The sequence below is a fragment of the Myxine glutinosa genome, chromosome 11 (assembly GCF_964187855.1).
Source record: "Myxine glutinosa chromosome 11, kmMyxGlut1.1, whole genome shotgun sequence".
NCBI classification, from domain to species: Eukaryota; Metazoa; Chordata; class Myxini; order Myxiniformes; family Myxinidae; genus Myxine; species Myxine glutinosa.
This window is the reverse complement of record NC_136271.1, coordinates 97,193,578-97,212,891: the sequence shown is the minus strand read 5'-3', so window position 1 is coordinate 97,212,891 and position 19,314 is coordinate 97,193,578. Positions and strand designations below refer to the sequence as shown.

The following is a 19,314-nucleotide window of genomic DNA, read 5'->3' as shown; positions in this document are numbered from 1 at the left end:
ATTTGATTCTACTATATTCGCAATCAAAGGTGGACGGAGGATATGTTTTCACCCTCGTCTGTTTCTCCGTGAGCAGCATATCTCTAAAGCTTGTGGGCGGATTTGGACGAAACTTGGTGGAGAGGGTGGTGTGCGACAAGGACTAATTTATTCGATTTTGGTGAAGATGCGGATATTCGACAAGGACTAATTTATTCGATTTTGGTGAAGATGCGGATACCAGAACTTTTCATGCGATTCTTCACCATTGAGAGATAGGGGCCAAAAACAATACAGCATGTTATTTCAAAAGGTTGTGACTAATTATGCCAAAATTTGGTGGCAGAGTTGGTTAGTTGACTAAAACAAGCAGATTCGATTTTGGTCCAGGTCCGGGTGCAAATCCTGCCTATACGTGGGATACAAAACGTAAACTGGTCAGCCTGGCGGAGGTATGTTCTCTACCGAATGCCGTTATAGTTACCTCCACCACCAAAGGTGGATGGAGGTTATGTTTTCACCCCTGTCTGTCTGCCCGTTTGTTTGTGAACCAAATATCTCAAAACATTGTGGACGGATACGGACGAAATTTGGGAGAGATGTAGCGTATGTGACAAGGACGAAATGATTAGATTTTGGTGAAGATCCGGATTCTGATCCGGCTACTAGAATTTTAAAAGTGATTCTTCACCATTGGGAGAAAGGGCCAAAAACGATACATAGCGGGATATCTCAAAAGGTTGTGGACGGATTTGGACGAAACTTGGTGGACAGGTTGTGTGTGTGTGACAAGGACGATTCGATTCAATTTTGGTGAAGATCTGAATATGGATTCGGATATGAGAATTATTTAATTTTTTAAAGTGATTCTTCACCATTGAGAGATAAGGCCAAAAACGATACATAGCAAGATATCTCAAAAAGTAGTGGATGGATTCAGACGAAATTTGGCAGAGATGTAGCGTATGTGACAAGGACGAAATGATTAGATTTTGGTGAAGATCCGGATCCGGATTGAGCTAGTATAATGTTTGAAAGTGATTCTTCACCATTGAGAGATAAGGCCAAAAACGATACATAGCAAGATATCTCAAAGAGTAGTGGACGGATTCAGACGAAATTTGGCAGAGATGTAGCGTATGTGACAAGGACGAAATGATTAGATTTTGGTGAAGATCCGGATCCGGATCCAGCTAGTATAATGTTTGAAAGTGATTCTTCACCATTGAGTGATACGGCCAACCAGGTGGAGGTATGCTCTCTACTGAGTGCCGTTCTAGTTTCTAGACGCATCATTGACCATTCCCCATTTAAATACAAAGTCTGTGATACCGGATTGACAAGTCCAAGTCGTTGGTTACATCCTCGGCCATGTGTGTGTGTGTGTGTGTGTGTATATATATATATATATATATATATATATATATATATATATATATATATATGTGTGTGTGTGTGTGTGTGTGTGTGTGTGTGTGTGTGTGTGTGTGTGTGTGTGTGTATATATATATATATGTATATATATATATATATATATATATATATATATATATATATATGTGTGTGTGTGTGTGTGTGTGTGTGTGTGTGTGTGTGTGTGTGTGTGTGTGTGTGTGTGTGTGTGTGTGTGTGTGTGTTTCAATCAATTTCGCTGGAATTTCATCAACATCTCTGCCTCCTCCATTCATTATTGATTCACTTATTCCAAGCCTCACTTCACATTGAGGAACACCAAGGCTCAGACGATCAACTTCCACCTCCTTTTCTTCGTCCTCCAAATCAACCCCGCTTTTCCTCTTTGACACAGTTGACAGTTGTCCGATGTCCATGCCGTCTCTTTCTCACTTCAGATAGACAAGGTCAATGATTGTTGTTATCGCTTTAACTGCAGTCACTCGCACTTACAGTTACAGTACACACCACAGTCCATGGTACCCACCGGTCTTGTCACTCCCACAGTCATACTCATACAATGAACGCATCACGGTTTGTGATTCTCCGATGGATCGCTACAACTTCCCAACATTCCCTTTCAGGCAAAGGTCTCTGCCCTGAGCCCGTGGTTCCATCTCCGACACAAATGCTCCATTTAACATTTCCTTCACTCATCCATTTAACAACCACAACAATACAGTACGGTACTAAAATCACCACGAATATTGACATTTGATGGTAATTTTACCGCTTTCAATGTCGTTTTAACACACTATTTGTATAAACAAGTGATTAACACAGACCGAGGAGCTTGGCAGGCACCGGTTCTCACCACAGGGTTCGAATTCGCCGAGCCCGCCATTTGTCACCGCGACGCGCCGCACTCGATCCTCGCAGGATTTGAGATGCTAACGAGGAATTTTACGCCTCCCTGGACGTCTACACCTCCTCACGACCGCCTCATACGACGTCCTCTCCCCGTGCCCAGCAGCACCCGAAGGATGAGTGCAGAGTGCTCGAATGAACCCTCGTCTTTTTTTCACAATCTACCCACTGCGCATGCGCGAATAAAGTTACGACCTGCAATCAGGAGGAAAACGTCTATTGCGTCGCGTTGCTATTGCGGAGATTGCGTCATCACGTTATCTTAATATTTTTTATTATAAATGGCGTTTTTGAGATTCTCTGCATCGTGTGTGTTGCACATTTACCCTAAAAACGATTTATCGCGTTCGCAAATATGGCGGGATTTTGACCACGCCTACTCCACAAGTTTTTGTGAACATGATCGAGACGTGTGGAAGAGCAACAGAAAAATGGAAGAGAACCAAATTTAAATGGGAAAACACCAAGAACAGTCGAAGTGAGAGTGACATTTTATTTCTTTTTTTATATAAATTTGTTTGGTGTTGATGTGGCGCAGGCATGATGGGCCGATTGGCCTTCTGCGTCTAATCACGTCTGCCACCGAAGTTCATGGACGTTATATTTTCACCCGTTTGTCCGTCCGTCTATGTCTGTTTGTTACTTGCAATATCGAAGATTTTTCTAGTAGTTTGGTTGAATTTTTGTGTGTGTGTGTGTGTGTGTGTGTGCGTGTGTGTGTCCGCTCTCTTATACTTGCCTACAGCACAGGTCACAATTTTAAACCGATCTTCACGAAACTTCACCACATGGTAGAATTCGTGGTCCGACAAAATCCTATATATTTTTGAGGTCAAAAGGTCAACATAGGCCAAAGGTCAACCATTTGAAACTTTATTTCCAAATTTCTAAAATCCTCAATTTTCATCCGATTGGCTTGAAATTTGAATAGGATTTACATATCGGCTAACTGATTTCATCCACCAACTATTTTTGAGATCAGCATAGGCCAAAATGTCAACATAGACCAAAGGTCAACAACAATTTCAAATTTCTAAAATCCTCAATTTTCATCCGATTCACTTGAAATTTGAAGATTTTCATACCAGTTAACTGAATTCAACCACCAACTATTTTTGCGATCAGCATAGGCCAAAAGGTCAATATAGGTCAAAGGTCAACCTTTTTTTTCCGAATTTCTAAAATCCTCAATTTTCATCCGATTGACTTGTAATTTGAAAAGGATTTTGATATCAGCTTAGTGAAACCAACCACCAACGATTTTTGAGGTCAACATAGGCCAACACGTCAACATAGCCCAAATTTCTAAAATTGTCAATTTTCATCCGATTAACTTCACCTTTGAAGATGATTTGCATATTAGGTCACTGAATTCAACCACTAATTATTTTTTAGGTCAAATGGATGCTGCACTTCCTCCACCTCCACAAGCCTTTCTACTTTTAATTTTCCTCTGAACAATCGTCAATTTTCATCCGATTAACCTGTAAATCAAAGAGCAGTTGCAGTGTATATCACTGAATTGAGAAACCAACTATGTTAAGGTCAAAAGGTGAAAGGTCACCTCGTCAAACTTGTGATATCAATTTTCATCTGAACAATTGTCAATCTTCATCCCATTAACCTGAAAATTGAACAACATTCGCATATTGACTTACTAAATTGGGAAACCAACTATTTTTGAAGTCAACAGGTCAAAGGTCAGCTCAAGGTCAAACGTCTAAAATCTATTTTCATCTGAAAAATCATCAATTTTAATCCAATTGACCAAGCTCCGATAAAGATCATCAATTTTAATCTTAATGAAATGGACAATTTCATGTATCTATGGCAACTTTTTATTTTGGGAGGGGTGGATTTTGCAAGTCATGCTTTGCATGACGTCTTTTGTTTATTTGTTTGTGAACAGGATATCTCAAAAAGTTATGGACGGATTTAGACGTAATTTGGTGGAGAGGTTGGGTACGTGACAAGGAAGAATTGATTAGATTTTTGAGGTCCGAATCCAGACCTATCATGAGATCCAAAACGTAAACGGTTCAGCCTGGTGGAGGTATGCGCTCTGCAGAACGTCGTTCTAGCTTCCTTGTGTATTAAGTGGAAGGAGAGACGGGTACATGGGGGTGGTGGTGATGATGGTGGTTCGTATGCATCCCTTTATTTATACCAATAAGCTGGTACTCGTTTCCCCGACTTCAGAATGATGGCATCAGCCACCTGGAGTTATTTCAATGGCATGACAGGGGCTCAAACTCAGGCAGCAAATTAACCGTTAAGCCAACACCAGGCTTCACATGGAGGTGAACAAGCTACACATGAGCTGATCGATGAAACACAGCAAGAAGAGGAAAGATGTTCAGATTCCAAGTCAAGTCTTTATTAAATGGAAACGGGCATTCCCACATCGAAACTGGAATATTTAACGCTTTCCCCTCCTATATCATGCTATCAGCGATTTCACGGAAACCCGTCACAGTTGCCTGTCCGACCAGAGTTGTATTATAGACTGGAGGGCGTACATACCACGTGACCCCGTGCCGACAAGGACGGCCGGCAGCCATGTTTTTGGGGGGCAACATTTGTTAACAACGTACATGTACATGTACATGACCTCGTTGTGTCGCGAATATTTTCTAGTGGCAAGATGCCGAAAGGTTGTGCCTGCTACGGGTGCACAAATCGTAGCAACCAGAAGAAGGATGTTAGTTTTCACAGGTGGAGTACTCTGTGTTTTTCTTGGTCTTGGTTAGTAATTTTGGTCGGAATTTGGTCAGATTCATTAAGAGTGGCAGACAGGCATACAACAAGAAGCAGGGCCGTGTGGCTGTCTTTTATGTCATGGGTCTTATTGTTGTCGCCATTACAATAAGACCTAGGGTAAAAGAGAGCCATTCAGCCCTGCTTGTCGGGCGAGACAGGCGCAGGCATGACAGGCGGAGTTGATGTCTCTTTGCAACTCTTTCAATCTTTGGAACAAAGGCCTTTCCATTCATGCCGTTGTGGCCAAGCATTGCACTGGGCCCGACACTAAAAATGAACCTCAAACCAGCGAGAGTTTATTTTTGTCTGTCATAAGGTCGTACAGCAAAACAAAAATCATTGATCCACTTTTGACAATTTTATGTCCACGACTGTACGTGTGACTGTACCGCACAATCAGATCATTTGTATTCCATTCCATTTATCTTGTTTCTTCATTAGTGATTCACTGCTTTTTTTTTTCCCAAAACTCCTACATGGAGTTATCATTTTATATTTTCAATTTATTATTTTGCATGGTTTTCTTCATTGTTGTGAAGAATTATTTCACCTGTTGATGTTTGCTTGTCATGCAGCATGCCCAACATGATCTCAGGTAAGACTGATTAATGTGAAATATCCCAAGTACGTACTTGTAAATATTTTGTTTTGTTTGTTTGTTGTTTTTTTGTTAATCGTTTATGCTTTACATTAAATAAGGAGAACCTTTTTAAAAAGGAGTCTTACATTCTAGTACCCTGCTGTTTAAGAAAATTAAGTGCAGACTTTGTATCTTTGTTACAAGAGTCGATTTTTTGTTCTATTTTATCAATTCCATCGTTGATGCTCTTTTTACTAACTGTTTAGGTCAAATATTTCGATCAGTACCATTTATAAATTTACATATGATTAAAATTAGTACAAATTGCAGTTCACATTAAAAGTACTAGCAACGGTACCCGCCCTATGGGCGGGGCTTCAATTGGGAGGCCCAAATGAAAAGGAAAAATATCAGAAATTGAAGGCTTTTAAAAATTATTTTAAACGATTTATATAAACATCCGTTAAATCACATCACACGCAAATCATCAAAATCTAAACAGTATTTGTAGAATTTCAATAAAAGCCACATCACTGTTCATATCGGTAAATATTATTCCATTGTGTTTGGGAAAATTGGAAAAAAATTGGAAAAACAATATGGCCTATTTTACTCCAGGGGGTCCCAGGATTACCCACCCAAAATTTCGTTGCGATCAGTTCAGCCGTTTTTGCGGTACCTGGGAACGGACAGACGGACAGACATTTGGTGAATCATAGTAAGATACTAGAGGAGATGAACAACCTTTTCATCAAAACCACTGAATAAATTATATTCTATCTTGTTTTTCTGTATGGTTGTACGATCTTTTATGAATGGAGTGAAACACAGAGAATTGTGGATTTATTTCTGAAATTGACTTGTGTAGTATGTGTATTTATTTCAGCTTCATTCTTTTTTCTTTTTATAGAAGAACATTGGCAGTTAATGGCCCAATGACATTGTCACATGACGTCACAGGGAAAGTTCAGATTGAGGTACTGGAAACTGAAGGGGTCTGTGTTTCCTGACTTGGCTGATCATTTTCATGAGCAAGACCTCGCAGACGAAGATGACCATGGCAGCCAGCTGGTCAAAATGATCAGTAAACTTTTTGTGCAGAGTGTGCTGCACCACCACGGGCGACTATATACAGAAAGATATGTCAAAAACAATCAAGTCTCCAAGCGGCACCAGCTTACAAAAACAATCGAGTCTCTAAGCGGCACCAGCTTACAAAAACAACTTTGTTTCTGAGCCAGTGAATGTTGTATGTGTACAAAACCTAGATTTTTTTTTCTTGGACTCTAATGAATTACATTAAGATTTTACTGGAGATATGTATCATTGTTTTCAAAAACACTGTTGGTCATATTATACATATTCTTGCATCAGGTTCATTTTGCCCTTATACCGTGTGCATATTATACATATTATACATATTGTGTGGCATATGTATAATTGTATAATAATGAATAACATTAAGATTTTACTGGAGATATGTATCATTGTTTTCAAAAACACTGTTGGTCATATTATACATATTCTTGCATCAGGTTCATTTTGCCCTTATACCGTGTGCATATTATACATATTACACATATTGTGTGGCATATGTATAATTGTATAATAATGAATAACATTAAGATTTTACTGGAGATATGTATCATTGTTTTCAAAAACACTGTTGGTCATATTATACATATTCTTGCATCAGGTTCATTTTGCCCTTATACCGTGTGCATATTATACATATTATACATATTGTGTGGCATATGTATAATTGTATAATAATGAATAACATTAAGATTTTACTGGAGATATGTATCATTGTTTTCAAAAACACTGTTGGTCATATTATACATATTCTTGCATCAGGTTCATTTTGCCCTTATACCGTGTGCATATTATACATATTATACATATTGTGTGCATATGTATACATACATAATATGTATAATATTATACATATTATACATATTGATAAATAGTGGCATATTATACATATTCTTGCATCAGGTTCATTTTGCCCTTATACCGTGTACATTAAAGGATAGCAAACCTTAAAGACTTTTTTCCCCACGTATCAAAAGGTGTTAGAGAAGTCTAAAACAACTACACATTTTCCCTTTGGTGTTTTCTTTAGTGGCTCTTTGCCCCAAAATATATTTGTGCATTTTCCATGGGCAGTTCCATCTTGAGACCCTGTGATGTAATGGGGTCCCATCGATCCAGACTACCATCACAAGGTCAATTCTAAGACATGCCTGTAGCAATGTCACATGTGCAGCCTCAACAAAATCCAACAATCTGCTTTGGATTTTTGTTAGGTCATGTGTAGAATGAATGTGGTGTTTGTTTGTTTATTTGTTGGGGTGTTTGTTTGTTTATTTGTTGGGGTGTTTGTTTGTTCGTTTGTTTGTGTGTGTGGTTGGTTGGGTGGGTGGGTGGTTGATTTTGTATTTATTAATTTTATTAAATTTTTTAAATTAAGGTTTGAATTATAAATGAAGTTGCAATGAATTAAATTAAACATGAAAGTGATCTTTCTTGTCACTGTGCCTCAGTTTTTATGTTGCAGTTTTATGCTATCAGCATATAAGTGTGATTGTGCCCCCCTTCCCGTTACAGTGAGCAGAGTGAATGTCCAGATGACCGAGTATAACTTAGTTTTATCATGGGTGTTTTATCGTAATCAACTGTTTTACACTCCATTAATAATCAGGAAAATATAACTTTTTTTTAGGCAAAAAAATGTATCGTTTGTTCGTTCGTTCGTGTGGTTGCCAACTTCAATCAAGATTTGGGCTTTAATGTATGATAAATAGTGGCAATGACGATATTGTTCGTTTAGAATTTAGATTAAAGAAAAAAGAAACAAATAATAAAAATCAACTTTAAACGGCCACTCATTCTTAGACACCATAGCGTTAGTGTGTGCATCTGTGCACTTGTTGCCCCCCAAAAACATGGCGGCCGGGTCTCCATGGTGGCACGGCCGGGTTCTGTACACGGCATAGCCAGTATGCCCTCTAGTCTATAATATAACTCCACGTGTCCAACTCACAATCCCACGAGATATGTGGAAACCCCATGGCACTGCATCTCTCAAGTGACCATGAGCAGGCTAATTGTGGCAATAAACGACCCAAAACCAATTATGTTCTTTTCTAGGAATCAATCATATTATCAATCTCATATTCTCAATCATACTAAAATACGCCATTTGTGTCTGTCCGTCTGTCTGATGAATTTTTGAAGCCAATACATTCCGTCCTTACTTTATATCCAATCTCAACCAAACTTGACAGGATGACCAAGGGTTACATAATGATGGTTGTAGCGCATTCAATTTGCCCCCCCCCTCCTCCCCAAGGGGGGTTTCTCCCCTGAGCGTGTTTTCCCCACCATTGCCGTCAATGCGTGTGGTTGATTGTTGAGGTGTATAGCCGCATTAAGTTAGCTTTATCGTGGCGTTTTTCCAAAGACGTTTTGAATAACAAAATTAATGATAATCGCATATTATTAATGTTATGACAAAACAATATTAATACTAATAATGTCCCACTTCCCCAAGGCGTTTTTCCTGCAGTGATAACGTGTTTAAATAGCTTATAGTTATAATGGTGTTTCCGTGGGAGCAATAGGAAGTAAAAATATTATAAACCACAAACACGTATGCTTAGCTTTTTAAACAGTCGCTAATGCTCTTCATAACACTAAATGAAGAAATTTGGAGGAATCCCGACATCCGTGAGGTAAGTTTTACTTACAGAACTGAGCGAAGATCTACTGTACTCTATATAACCCACAAGTGTTGGGCTAATAACATGGCCCTTTCTGGCGCTACCGTGGCATTTTTCGTAGTGAACTTCTGAAACTCGCTCCTGCTGTTTCATACGAAACTGAAAGGGAGAAGCTTGGGTTGTGCTCCTTTACCAAGCAGCTAGCTAGTGCTTGCCAAGCCAGCCGTTCCTTAACGGTTTTGAATGGAGTGCTTGCTCAAATGCTTAAACCACTTGGCGATCTCTCCACAAGAAACTTGGTAAATGAACACACACCCAATGTTCTTGAGACCCCACCATAGATCGACTGTAATCTATAAACCCCAAAGAGGAATGACCCTTCCTGCCGCTCCCGTAATCAGCGGGTGTACGAGTCAGTCAAATCTCATATCTCAACACAAACAGAATCCTCTACATTAATTCCCTTCTTAATGTCACCTCTTTCACTCGATGCAATGTGTCTTTTAGACATATTACTACTCCTATTTTCTCCTTCATATCACACTGACACACGCTGTAGCCTTGTAATCCTGTCCTCCAGTTACTCTCATTAGACCTCATCTCACTTACTGCAACTATATCATACTCCTCGCCATCTGCGTTGGCCTCTTCCATCTTATTATTTAAACTCCTGACGTGTATCGGTATAGAATATGTTTATAACTTTTCCCTTCCTGAAATTTGATTTTCTTGCCAGGCCTTACCAATCACAATTACATCATCAGTTCCTTCCTTTATAGCTTCGCCGCCCTTAATTGGCATAAAAAGCCTGAATTTCTTCTTCAATTCCCACTGCAAACCTTGCTACCCCCCTTTCTATTTAGCATATGTCTGGCCTTCTGGAAACACTCCGTTTGCCACCAAAATGATTCCCACTGCCTTTTAAATACAACCCCTCTGCTTTCCTGATGAATATGTGCACATAGTTAAAAATAACAAGAAATTGGAGAAGACATAACATCCAAATGGCGGTGGAAGAATCAAAAGGGAAAATAGATAATTCAGGACCGATATGAGGATGCTGGAAAATGAGGGAGAGAGAGAGAGGCGGGAGAGGGGGGGGGGGGGGGAGAGAGAGAGGCGGGAGGGGGGGGGGAGAGAGAGGGAGGGAAAACAGAGAGAGGGGCGGAGAGAGAGGGGGAGAGAAAAAGATAGGGAGAGAGAGGGAGGTGAAAGAAAGAGAAAGAGGGGGAGAGAGAGAGAGAGACAGAGAGAGAGAGAGAGAGAGAGAGAGAGACGTGGAGGGCAGTAACTGGCAGTAAGAGGGTTGGGTTAGGTATTATTAATGGGGTAGAAAAGATTGCAGGTAGAGATTGAGGATGATAGGAGGTGGTAGAGCACTGCCTGCTTGAAGCCCTGGGGTGAGTGGGATTGAACAGCCTCAGTAAGGTAGTTCCATAACAAGTAGAAAATAAATCTAGATTTTGGGAGTTTAACCAAGAGATGGTTTCTGGAAGAAAGTGCACCATTGCTGTTGTGTTTGTGATTGCTACGTCCCTCGCACCCTCCCTGTGCATGGTTCTCGGGAGCTCAACCTTGAACCGAGTTGTGTTACCTGACCTCTTTATTATTGGCAGTGGGAATCCTAAAGGAGCTGGGGAAGGGTTGGAGGCTGAGAGAGTAGAGGGGACTTGACTGGAAGAGAGGTGGTAAAAACAAAGTGGACAACAACCTGGCTGCGGTGTGAGAGCAACAGAACTTGTGCTTCAGCCTCATAGCAGGAGATTCCAAAAGTGTTGAGCTTTAGGTTACATACAGACCCAAGGAGACAGATGTGCAGGCAGACTCTTGTACTCAAACCAAATGGCACCACAACTAACAATGATTCAATCTTATACATAGCCTTTGTCGCCCGCCCCTCCGACGAGGTCAGAGATGAGCTCCATCCGTCCATGTTCTTTTGTGTAGAGTAAGTGTTATTTCAAACATAGGGGCAATACCTCTGGCGCGCTCACCTGGAAGAATAAACAGTAAGCTGCACCGACTAAAGGTATTTTAAACCAATTGCAATATCGTTGCTAGAAGACAGAGCAGCAAGTGGAATCATACTAACATCATAAGACTTTAAAGTTTAAACAAACAAACAAAAAAATACCTATTTTTGGGGGCAAACCCCCCCCCCCCCTCCCACCTCGTGTACCTCCTCAGACCCCAATTTTTCCAATGCCTTGAACAAACATTGGTACATCACGGATGATGAAGGTTGTGGTGACGTTTCATCAAAATTGTGTGTGTAGGTTCTGAGAAAAAAGCAAATACCTATTTTGGGGGGCAAGCCCCCCTCACAGACCACGTTAGACCCCGATTTTTTAAATAGCAAGAACAAGCTTTGGTACAACATAGGTGATTAAGGTTGTGGTCAAGTTTCATCAGAATTGCATGTGTAGTTTCTGAAAAGAAAGCAGATACCTATTTTGGGGGGCAACACCACAAAGATCCCCAAAGGGGCAGATTTTTTTTTAATGCCGTTAACAAATTTCAGTACATCACAGGTGGTGAAGGTTGTGGTGAAGTTTCATCGAAATAGTGTGTGTAGTTTAGAGGAAAAAGCAAATACCTATTTTGGGGGGTCAAACCTGGATCCAATTTGACCCCGGTAAACCCACTTAGACCTCAATTTTTTTTTAATGCGGTGAACAAACTTTAGTCACAACACAACAAATATCATTTGTGCCAAATTTGGTCGCAATCCCATCAGCAGTTTCGGAGAAGTTTCAAGTGTTTACGGACTGACGGACGGACAACGCGCCATCGCATAAGCTCCCCCTGAACTTCGTTCCAGGTGAGCTAAAAAAAAAAAAGAACATTTTGTTAGCAATCAGAAAAAGTGACTAAAGCATCTGGTATGTTGTGCAGAGGTTCAGGGATTTGTTCCGTTCGGACAAGCAGAGAACAGGCCGTCTTTACCCGGGGAGCGAATGCACACATCCTTACGGCAATCGTACCTGCCTCTGACAAGCGTTGCTGTGAATCTCAACCTCTGGAACGAAACACAATAGTATTCCATCCAACAATCTCAAGAGAGCCCAGTCAAAGTGACATTCGATTAAAAAGGTGTCTCATCAGTTATTTTTTGAAACGGAATTCAGTTTTTTTGGAAAAAGAAAATCAGGGTTCCAAAATGTTGATGTAATCAAATGAAAGACAAATACTGCATTGGAGTTATCAGAAGGAACTCCAAGAAGCAAAGAGCAAAGTCATCAGGAGGAACCTGGATAGGATTCAGGTTTTAGCTGTGGCTGCTAAGCGATGATTCGCTCATTTTGATTCATGCGCTACATTCGAGGTTATTTCCATTATATTCCCAAAGTGAAGAAAAAAATGAATGAGGAACGGAACTTTTCCAGACTTTGCAGACACTTTCTTGCCTTTGGACCTGAAAAGTGAATAAAGTCAGTGCAATAATGAATACATTTCATCAGATTACCTCAAAATAAAAATACACGAAGAAATAGGAGCATGAGAGTGCAAGTGATACCAAGATAAAGACTTCAATTGGCAAGGCCTCACATTTACACATAACATGCCAAATGCAAGGTAAATGAGAAGAATGAAGAATTAAGAATGAAGCTGGTTAAGGCTCTTGTTAATCTGTTGGTGGACAGGTAGATACCTCGAAAAACGAGGTATTCTAACCATCGTGTGAAGCAAGAAGTTGATGTTCAATCGGTGCAAGTTAAATAAGCAGCGTTTGCACAAATATCTTATGTTTTCAAATAGACAATGTGCTGAACACAAGGTTTCACTTTGGCAGATTTGTTGTTGTTTTTTCAAGCATGGTGTCCCTGTCCTCCCCACTACCCCTCACGACCAAACCTTGATCATTGCCACCAATTTTGTGCAATTTTCTTCCCAAAACTAAGAAACCTTTCCATTTCAAAGCAACTATTCCCTAATGATTACATCAACAGTGTTTTTGCACAATAATCTTCTTTCTTTAGTGGCCACTATTCTACCCACTCGTGGGGTTAGCCAGGGGAAGCTTGGCCAAAGTCTTTGATGAACTGGCTAGTCTGGCCTTACCTACGACTATGCAGTTGGGGCAGGAATATGGTCGTGGTGCCGCTGATAGTTCGCCTACTCTTCACGAGGGACAACATGGGATTTTTTAACGTCCGCCAACTAATGCTGGCAGCCGGGACGCCTGTTTAACGTCCATCCGAGGGGCGGCGCACACATTGATGAAACACCAGGATGACGGTTTAAGGCTGTCGGGATTCAAACCCAGGCTAGACAGCTTAGAGGTGAGTGTGCGTACCCTTAGGCTATCCTGCCAGCCCTTTTGTGCAGTAATACAAGAGAGAAAAAGATCTTGTTAATCAATTGTGATATTATTTTATTCAATAATAACAAAACGTTAAGGAGTTGATTAATTTTGCACGACAATCATTTTTTCTTTTTTAAAACTGTGCTCTTCATACGATTAAGTGAGGTGAAAAATTGTAACTCATAACACACGTAATTTCAAAAGGTCACAGTAAGCAAGCGTCAATACTTTTTTTTTTTAAATAATAATTATTTTGAGCTACATTTTATGAAGTAGACGCAAAATGATGAGTGTGAAAGACGTATGTTCATGGTGTATTATCAAAATGCACTGTTCGGAGCCAGGACCCTCAACGCACACCGGTGTGTTCGTATAGACAGCCGGTGCTGGTGGTGTCCTTTCAAGGCAACATTATTCTCCTTCAGACATAGGGTTCAAATGCCCATGGAAAGCTGAAGAATCGACTCAGCCATTCAGCATACAAGAAAACTTGTGTACATTTTCAACGGTTTCTACTTTTTCTGCTGCTAACCTACAACGACACAAACACAAAGAGAAAAATTACCAAAACATCATTTGTAGTAAGATGGCAAGTACGAGTATTGCACACGATATACAGGGTGATCCACAAAAAAGTGGGCCCCAGGAAGAAAAGTTTAATAACCTTCACAGTTTTCACTCGATCTCTTTCATGATGTCTGAACTGAGTTAAGGGAGAGTGTATCTGCCAAGTTTCTTGAATATCTGACATTCACACGCCATGTCGTGGACACCTGAAGAAATGTCATCTTCTGTACAAAACTATCTGTGGACAAATTCGTTCTTACAGACGAGACGCCTGTCCTACGCACTTTTTACAACAAGGAAAGCACTCAGCAAGTCTCAAATCCAAAGGTTCGTGCATTTTTTAGACAGCATGGCACAATCTTGAATATGAATTCACCGAACACAGGAGACCCTGGCTGACCAAAATCAGGAAGGTCACCCGAGAATATTGCTGCCATTGCTGACTCAGTCGCCCACTGTCCCAAGAAATCTCTTCAGCACCGCTGTCAAGAGTTCAACATTAGGAAATAAAGCTTGAGGAGAATTCTGATACCAGTGCATACAAGTCATCAAAAACGTTGCTTGATGTGTGGCCCTCCTCATCGAGCAAAATGGTGCCCATTTGGAGCATATCTAACATCGACGTCATAATTTCATTGTAGAATTGTCAAATATTGTAGAAACTGAAATTTTCAGTGATATCTTGACTATGAGTGAATAATATAATCTGCAAATTTGGTTAAGTTTGATCAGGCAATATTAAAGTTATTATACTTTTCCCGGGGCCCACTTTTTTGGGTCACCCTGTACATTTTACCGTTTCAGGCCAAATTCAACAACAGGTATTTAAATTTAATTCCAAGCACCACTTGCTCACCACAGGTAGCTTCTCAGTTGTCAACCTTCTTTCAACTCCTATCAGATCTTGCCTTATCTGCCTTCTTTTCTTTAATTAGGACCTCCAGCCCAGGCAGGGTACAATCACAGATTTCCAAGTGCCTAAACAATGTTCGAATTGAAAACTAAGTTCTGCAATCCATCCTTTCCCATTACCAATCTTACTGGGTGACCAGTCTTTTGACAAAGAATCGGCATGTTATTGCCAGCACCTAGGACCAATTCCAAATTGCTGCCTTCATGTGAAGGAGCACTGTGTATCAGTAGCGTGGCTAGGCCTCGGCAACAATGTAACCAGTATGCCAAAATCAGAATGAAATCTTGGTCTAGTATGATTTCACTAACAACCCTAACCCTAACATCACTCCAATTGAGGATGTTCTCTGGACAGTATGAGCTGCTCAGGATAGCGTTGCCATCTCATCCGCATTCATCTTTTCTATCTCTACAACAGTTCATTTCCCTCAAGTTTTCTGCAATTACAAAGTCACAAACATTCACGAAAAGTGGGAGCAGAGCGGGGGATGAGGAAGGGGAGGGAAGGACTGCTACCTGGAAAGAGGTGAGTGGATAACATGAACTGCAAAAACAAGAGGCCATCTTGATTCATTGACAAATTTTGTTCTTTGGACTTGGAACAGCACCCTGCTATCTGACTCTCATCAGATTTTCTGCTATGTGCGTTCAGGGCCCCTACTCAAATAGGTTTGATACGTTCTCCATGCTCCAAAGCAGCGAGTTACTGTTGTTACTCTAGATGACATCGTTACCTCTGCCAACAAAGGTGGATGGAGGTAATATATTCACCCCTGTTTGTTTGTTTGTTTGTGTGTTTGTCAGCAGGATATCACAAAAAGTTATCAACATTCAGACGAAACTTGGTGACAGTTTCTGTGTGTGACAAGGACAAAATAATTCGATTTTGGTGAAGATCTGGATATGGATACTGTTTTGAAGTTGTTTTTTTCTGAAAGTGATTCTTCACCAATGAGAGGTTGAGAGTTGAGATATATATCTCAAAAAGTTGTGGACGGATTATGACAAAACTTGGTGGACCAGTTGGGTAGGTGACAAGAACAACTCAATGAGATTTTGGTTCAGGTCCAGATGCAGATCTGCCCTATCGGTTGGATACAAAATGTAAACTCTTCAACCTGGTGGAGGTATGCGCTCTACCGAGTGCCGTTCTGGTTTTATGATGGATGCTTCTGCTGTAATTGCCAGCCTCCATCACGGTATAATCCTTGGACCAATAATATTTTAATGTCAATGGCCTGCTTGGTTCCCTGGAAAAATACCCATCCCATTTTGCTGATGCAACATCTAACAAAATGACGATTTATTGCTGCTTCCTTGTACATTGATGTGGGGAGAGAAATTAAGAATCACCACAACTTAGCCATTCACAAGGAAAAGCTCTCCACTTATGGCATTCCAAGGTCTCGCTCACCCTCTCCCTTTTTTACAGATGGCTGGCTGATTCCATCAAAGTGTGTAAACAATGCTCCCTTTGTGTGCTCTCGATCGATGCTCACATCTGACTGGGTAGTGTTATGAGAACACACTTTGTTTTGGTTTGGGTAAATGCACAAAACCCTTTTCACAACCTTGGGTGTGATTTAACTTGATGATAAATAGTCCTGCACCCAGTCCGTCTCAGAGGTGGCTGTTACATCTTTCTCAGCTGATCGTGAGAAGATCAGAAGCCGGTTTGATAACTGCAATATACATTTAACTAGGGAGGCATTGGAGTTAGCAATGTAGCAGGAAGCAGCAAAGAGGCTGATAAGAGGAAACGAGGGATAAGATTGGAATATCCAAAAAATGGAATTGCATCGCAACAAACTTTGAACTCACCTTGCTGCATTGTTTCAATGCATCAATCTCCTCGCGTTGCTTTGCCAATGTATCATTCACACCACACAGGTGGTCACTCATGGTGCTTAACTGATCCTCATAGCTCCGCCTGGTCGTTGTAAACTCATCCTGAATGATGAACACAATAGTGGAAGAACAACTTTGTAACCTTTATCTGCACAACATCGATGTTTGAGATATCCTTGTAATATTTCAACTTGGAATAATCCTCTTTTATCCAAAGAATTGTGGACTGCACTTCCTTAAAAAAAGAAAGCCCTCTTTCAACCATGACACACGTCACAGTCTCAACCTGTTACTCCAGAAGAATTGCCAAACTAACACACATATCTATATCCATGGGCAGCGAAGGCAAGAGGTTCAGTTTATTGAACTTCTTGGCCCCACCATCAGCTAAACAATATCCTGGGTGACTGCGAATCAAGGCTGGCTTCCAAAGCCAGCGACAGACGAGGCAGCCTCTGTAGATCCAAGTCAATCATTGAAAGATCAGAATTACTCCGTTAATAGGTCCCCTTTAAATGTAGCTCAATGGGGTCTATGGGCTGGTGCCCCAACATCGCATATATCCCTCGTGGAATCTGTGGAATCGAAAGCATTCAACATTATTGGCAACTCCTATGTTTAAGAAAACCACAAGGCCTGTTTTTCTCACGTTGCAGACAGGTTGGTAGCCTTCCTGATTTTTAACACCTCGACTCCAGTCTTGCTCCCTTCTGCTCTCTCAGCCCTCATAGCCTCCCCCAGCACCTCCAGCATGCATTTGGTTTTCCAGGTATCCCCACCTGGTTAAATTCCTAAAATCCAAGCTTACCACCTCCAACACTTTGTTGTTCCTCTTTTCTCCTGTAAAGGCACTTTTTCCTGCACTAAAGATATTGTTGCAGTTTTAGAACCCTCACTTTTGTAAATAAATAATAACTTGTAAATATCCCATCATTTAATAATGTTAAAGGTTGCACCCATAGTTAGGCCACAGCAACACACCATAGGACTTTCAGTTATTTCCTTAGTATGTGTTTCAGATAAGGCTGTGTTCCCAATAGTTGAATCTGCATTGCATTAATTAAATAATATAGGCCCCATTCGCTTCCTTTCCAACCTCTCTCTCCCAATTATATTACGCGCCTCCGCTTGCTAGCAGCGTTCGCTGCCTCGCTGAGCTTCTGCTCAAACAAACACCATTAACCACGCAATCAAGCTCGAGGAAGAAGGGGGCGGAGCGCCGGGAACGAGGCGTGGCCCTGTCAACTCGCCGTCAAGGGCGGAGCTGGTTGTATGGAATGGATGGTCTGGAGTAAATGGAGTATGGAATGAATGGTGTGGAGTGAGTATTGTGGAATACGTGGAGTGGAGTGTATGGTGCGAAGATGTGAATAGGGGAAGGATGGACCCCTTCACGAGTACCCGGGGAGGGTAGTTTAAAAGTAGGTAGAGGGAGTAGGTAAATTGTGGTTGGAGATTGATATCTGTGGTGCGGAAGTAGCAGGGTACTGCTTGATTGGTGCATGAGTGAAGTGGAATGGCTGGGCGTGTGGCCTGTTAGTAAGAATGGTTGAATGGGCACTCGGCCACTGGTAGTCTGTCGGCCAGGTGAGGCCGCAGGTAGGCTCTGGGAGCCAGTTAGAGTTCAATGGGGCCCGAGGATCCAGAGAAGGACCCGGGTAGCCCGACGCCAGAGAGGGCGGTAGCGGGGTAAGGGAGCCAGAGGGCCTTCCCCAGGTTAGGTTAGTGAGGAGCAGGTAAGCTCGGGTGGCAACTGCAGTGGCGGAGGTGTGCAGGTGAGCGGACCTGCTGGTGAGCCACACGACCCAGCCCTGAAATTGTGCAAGGGCACAGAATTGAAAAATCGGGGGAGTGAGACCCCAAATTGGTGAGCGCCACAGTATGTTCAATGGGAATTGGTTTTTAGAACCGCATAGTTTAAGGATGGCCAATGGTTTGGCAGGGTAAGACCCCGGGTAGAGTTAAAGTGTTAATGTCAATTAGAGTGTAGCTAGGATGAAATCTCTTCGCACCATCTGCATCCACTCACCTGGGTGATAAAACTCCATGCCATATTTTGGCAGACATTTGGAATGTAAGACGCATCTCGACGTGGGGGGACTGTTTGTATTCCATCTCTTCCTCCTTAGGAGGGATTGATGACGAATTTGGTTTGGAGGGGATGGGGGACAAGACGATAGCGACGGATTTGTAAATTGTGTAAATACGGGTAAGGGCAAGGGTAGGATAGGTGACATGGGGGGTGACGAACGCTAGGGACGAGCTTTCTTAGCTCGCTCTCCCGCGCCCTTCATGTTGCATTTCTTCGTATTGATGTG

General features: G+C 41.4%; 2 protein-coding genes and 1 long non-coding RNA gene across 9 annotated transcripts in view; 1 reads left to right on the top strand and 2 right to left on the bottom strand.

Annotated features, from left to right (window-relative positions):
* The window catches only part of GTF2A1L (general transcription factor IIA subunit 1 like), a 79,089-nt gene extending 76,607 nt beyond the window's left edge, over positions 1-2,482 (bottom strand). For 2 of the 3 annotated variants that reach the window (XR_010986429.2, XM_068131447.2), the window contains exon 1: positions 2,246-2,482. Coding sequence is in view for 2 of the 3 variants with exons in the window: in XM_068131447.2 (XP_067987548.2) it covers positions 2,246-2,275 (30 nt within the window). In the remaining variant the exon portion in view is untranslated. The remainder of the gene's footprint in view (positions 1-2,245) is intronic. The other variant, XM_068131448.2, reaches the window with a different exon arrangement.
* A 174-nt stretch (positions 2,483-2,656) lies between these two features.
* Positions 2,657-8,162, top strand: LOC144894311 (uncharacterized). Its single transcript, XR_013625001.1, has 2 exons — positions 2,657-2,776; positions 6,549-8,162. It is a non-coding gene; the product is annotated as an uncharacterized LOC144894311 (long non-coding RNA).
* Positions 8,163-13,712: 5,550 nt separating this feature from the next.
* PPP1R21 (protein phosphatase 1 regulatory subunit 21) overlaps positions 13,713-19,314 on the bottom strand; it is a 152,138-nt gene continuing 146,536 nt past the window's right edge. For all 5 annotated transcript variants that reach the window (XM_078786886.1, XM_068131450.2, XM_068131451.2 and 2 more), the window contains 2 exons: positions 16,970-17,098; positions 13,713-14,201 (listed from right to left, as the gene is read on the bottom strand). In XM_078786886.1, coding sequence (XP_078643012.1) covers positions 14,172-14,201; positions 16,970-17,098 — 159 coding nt within the window. In that variant the 3' untranslated portion in view covers positions 13,713-14,171. The remainder of the gene's footprint in view (positions 14,202-16,969; positions 17,099-19,314) is intronic.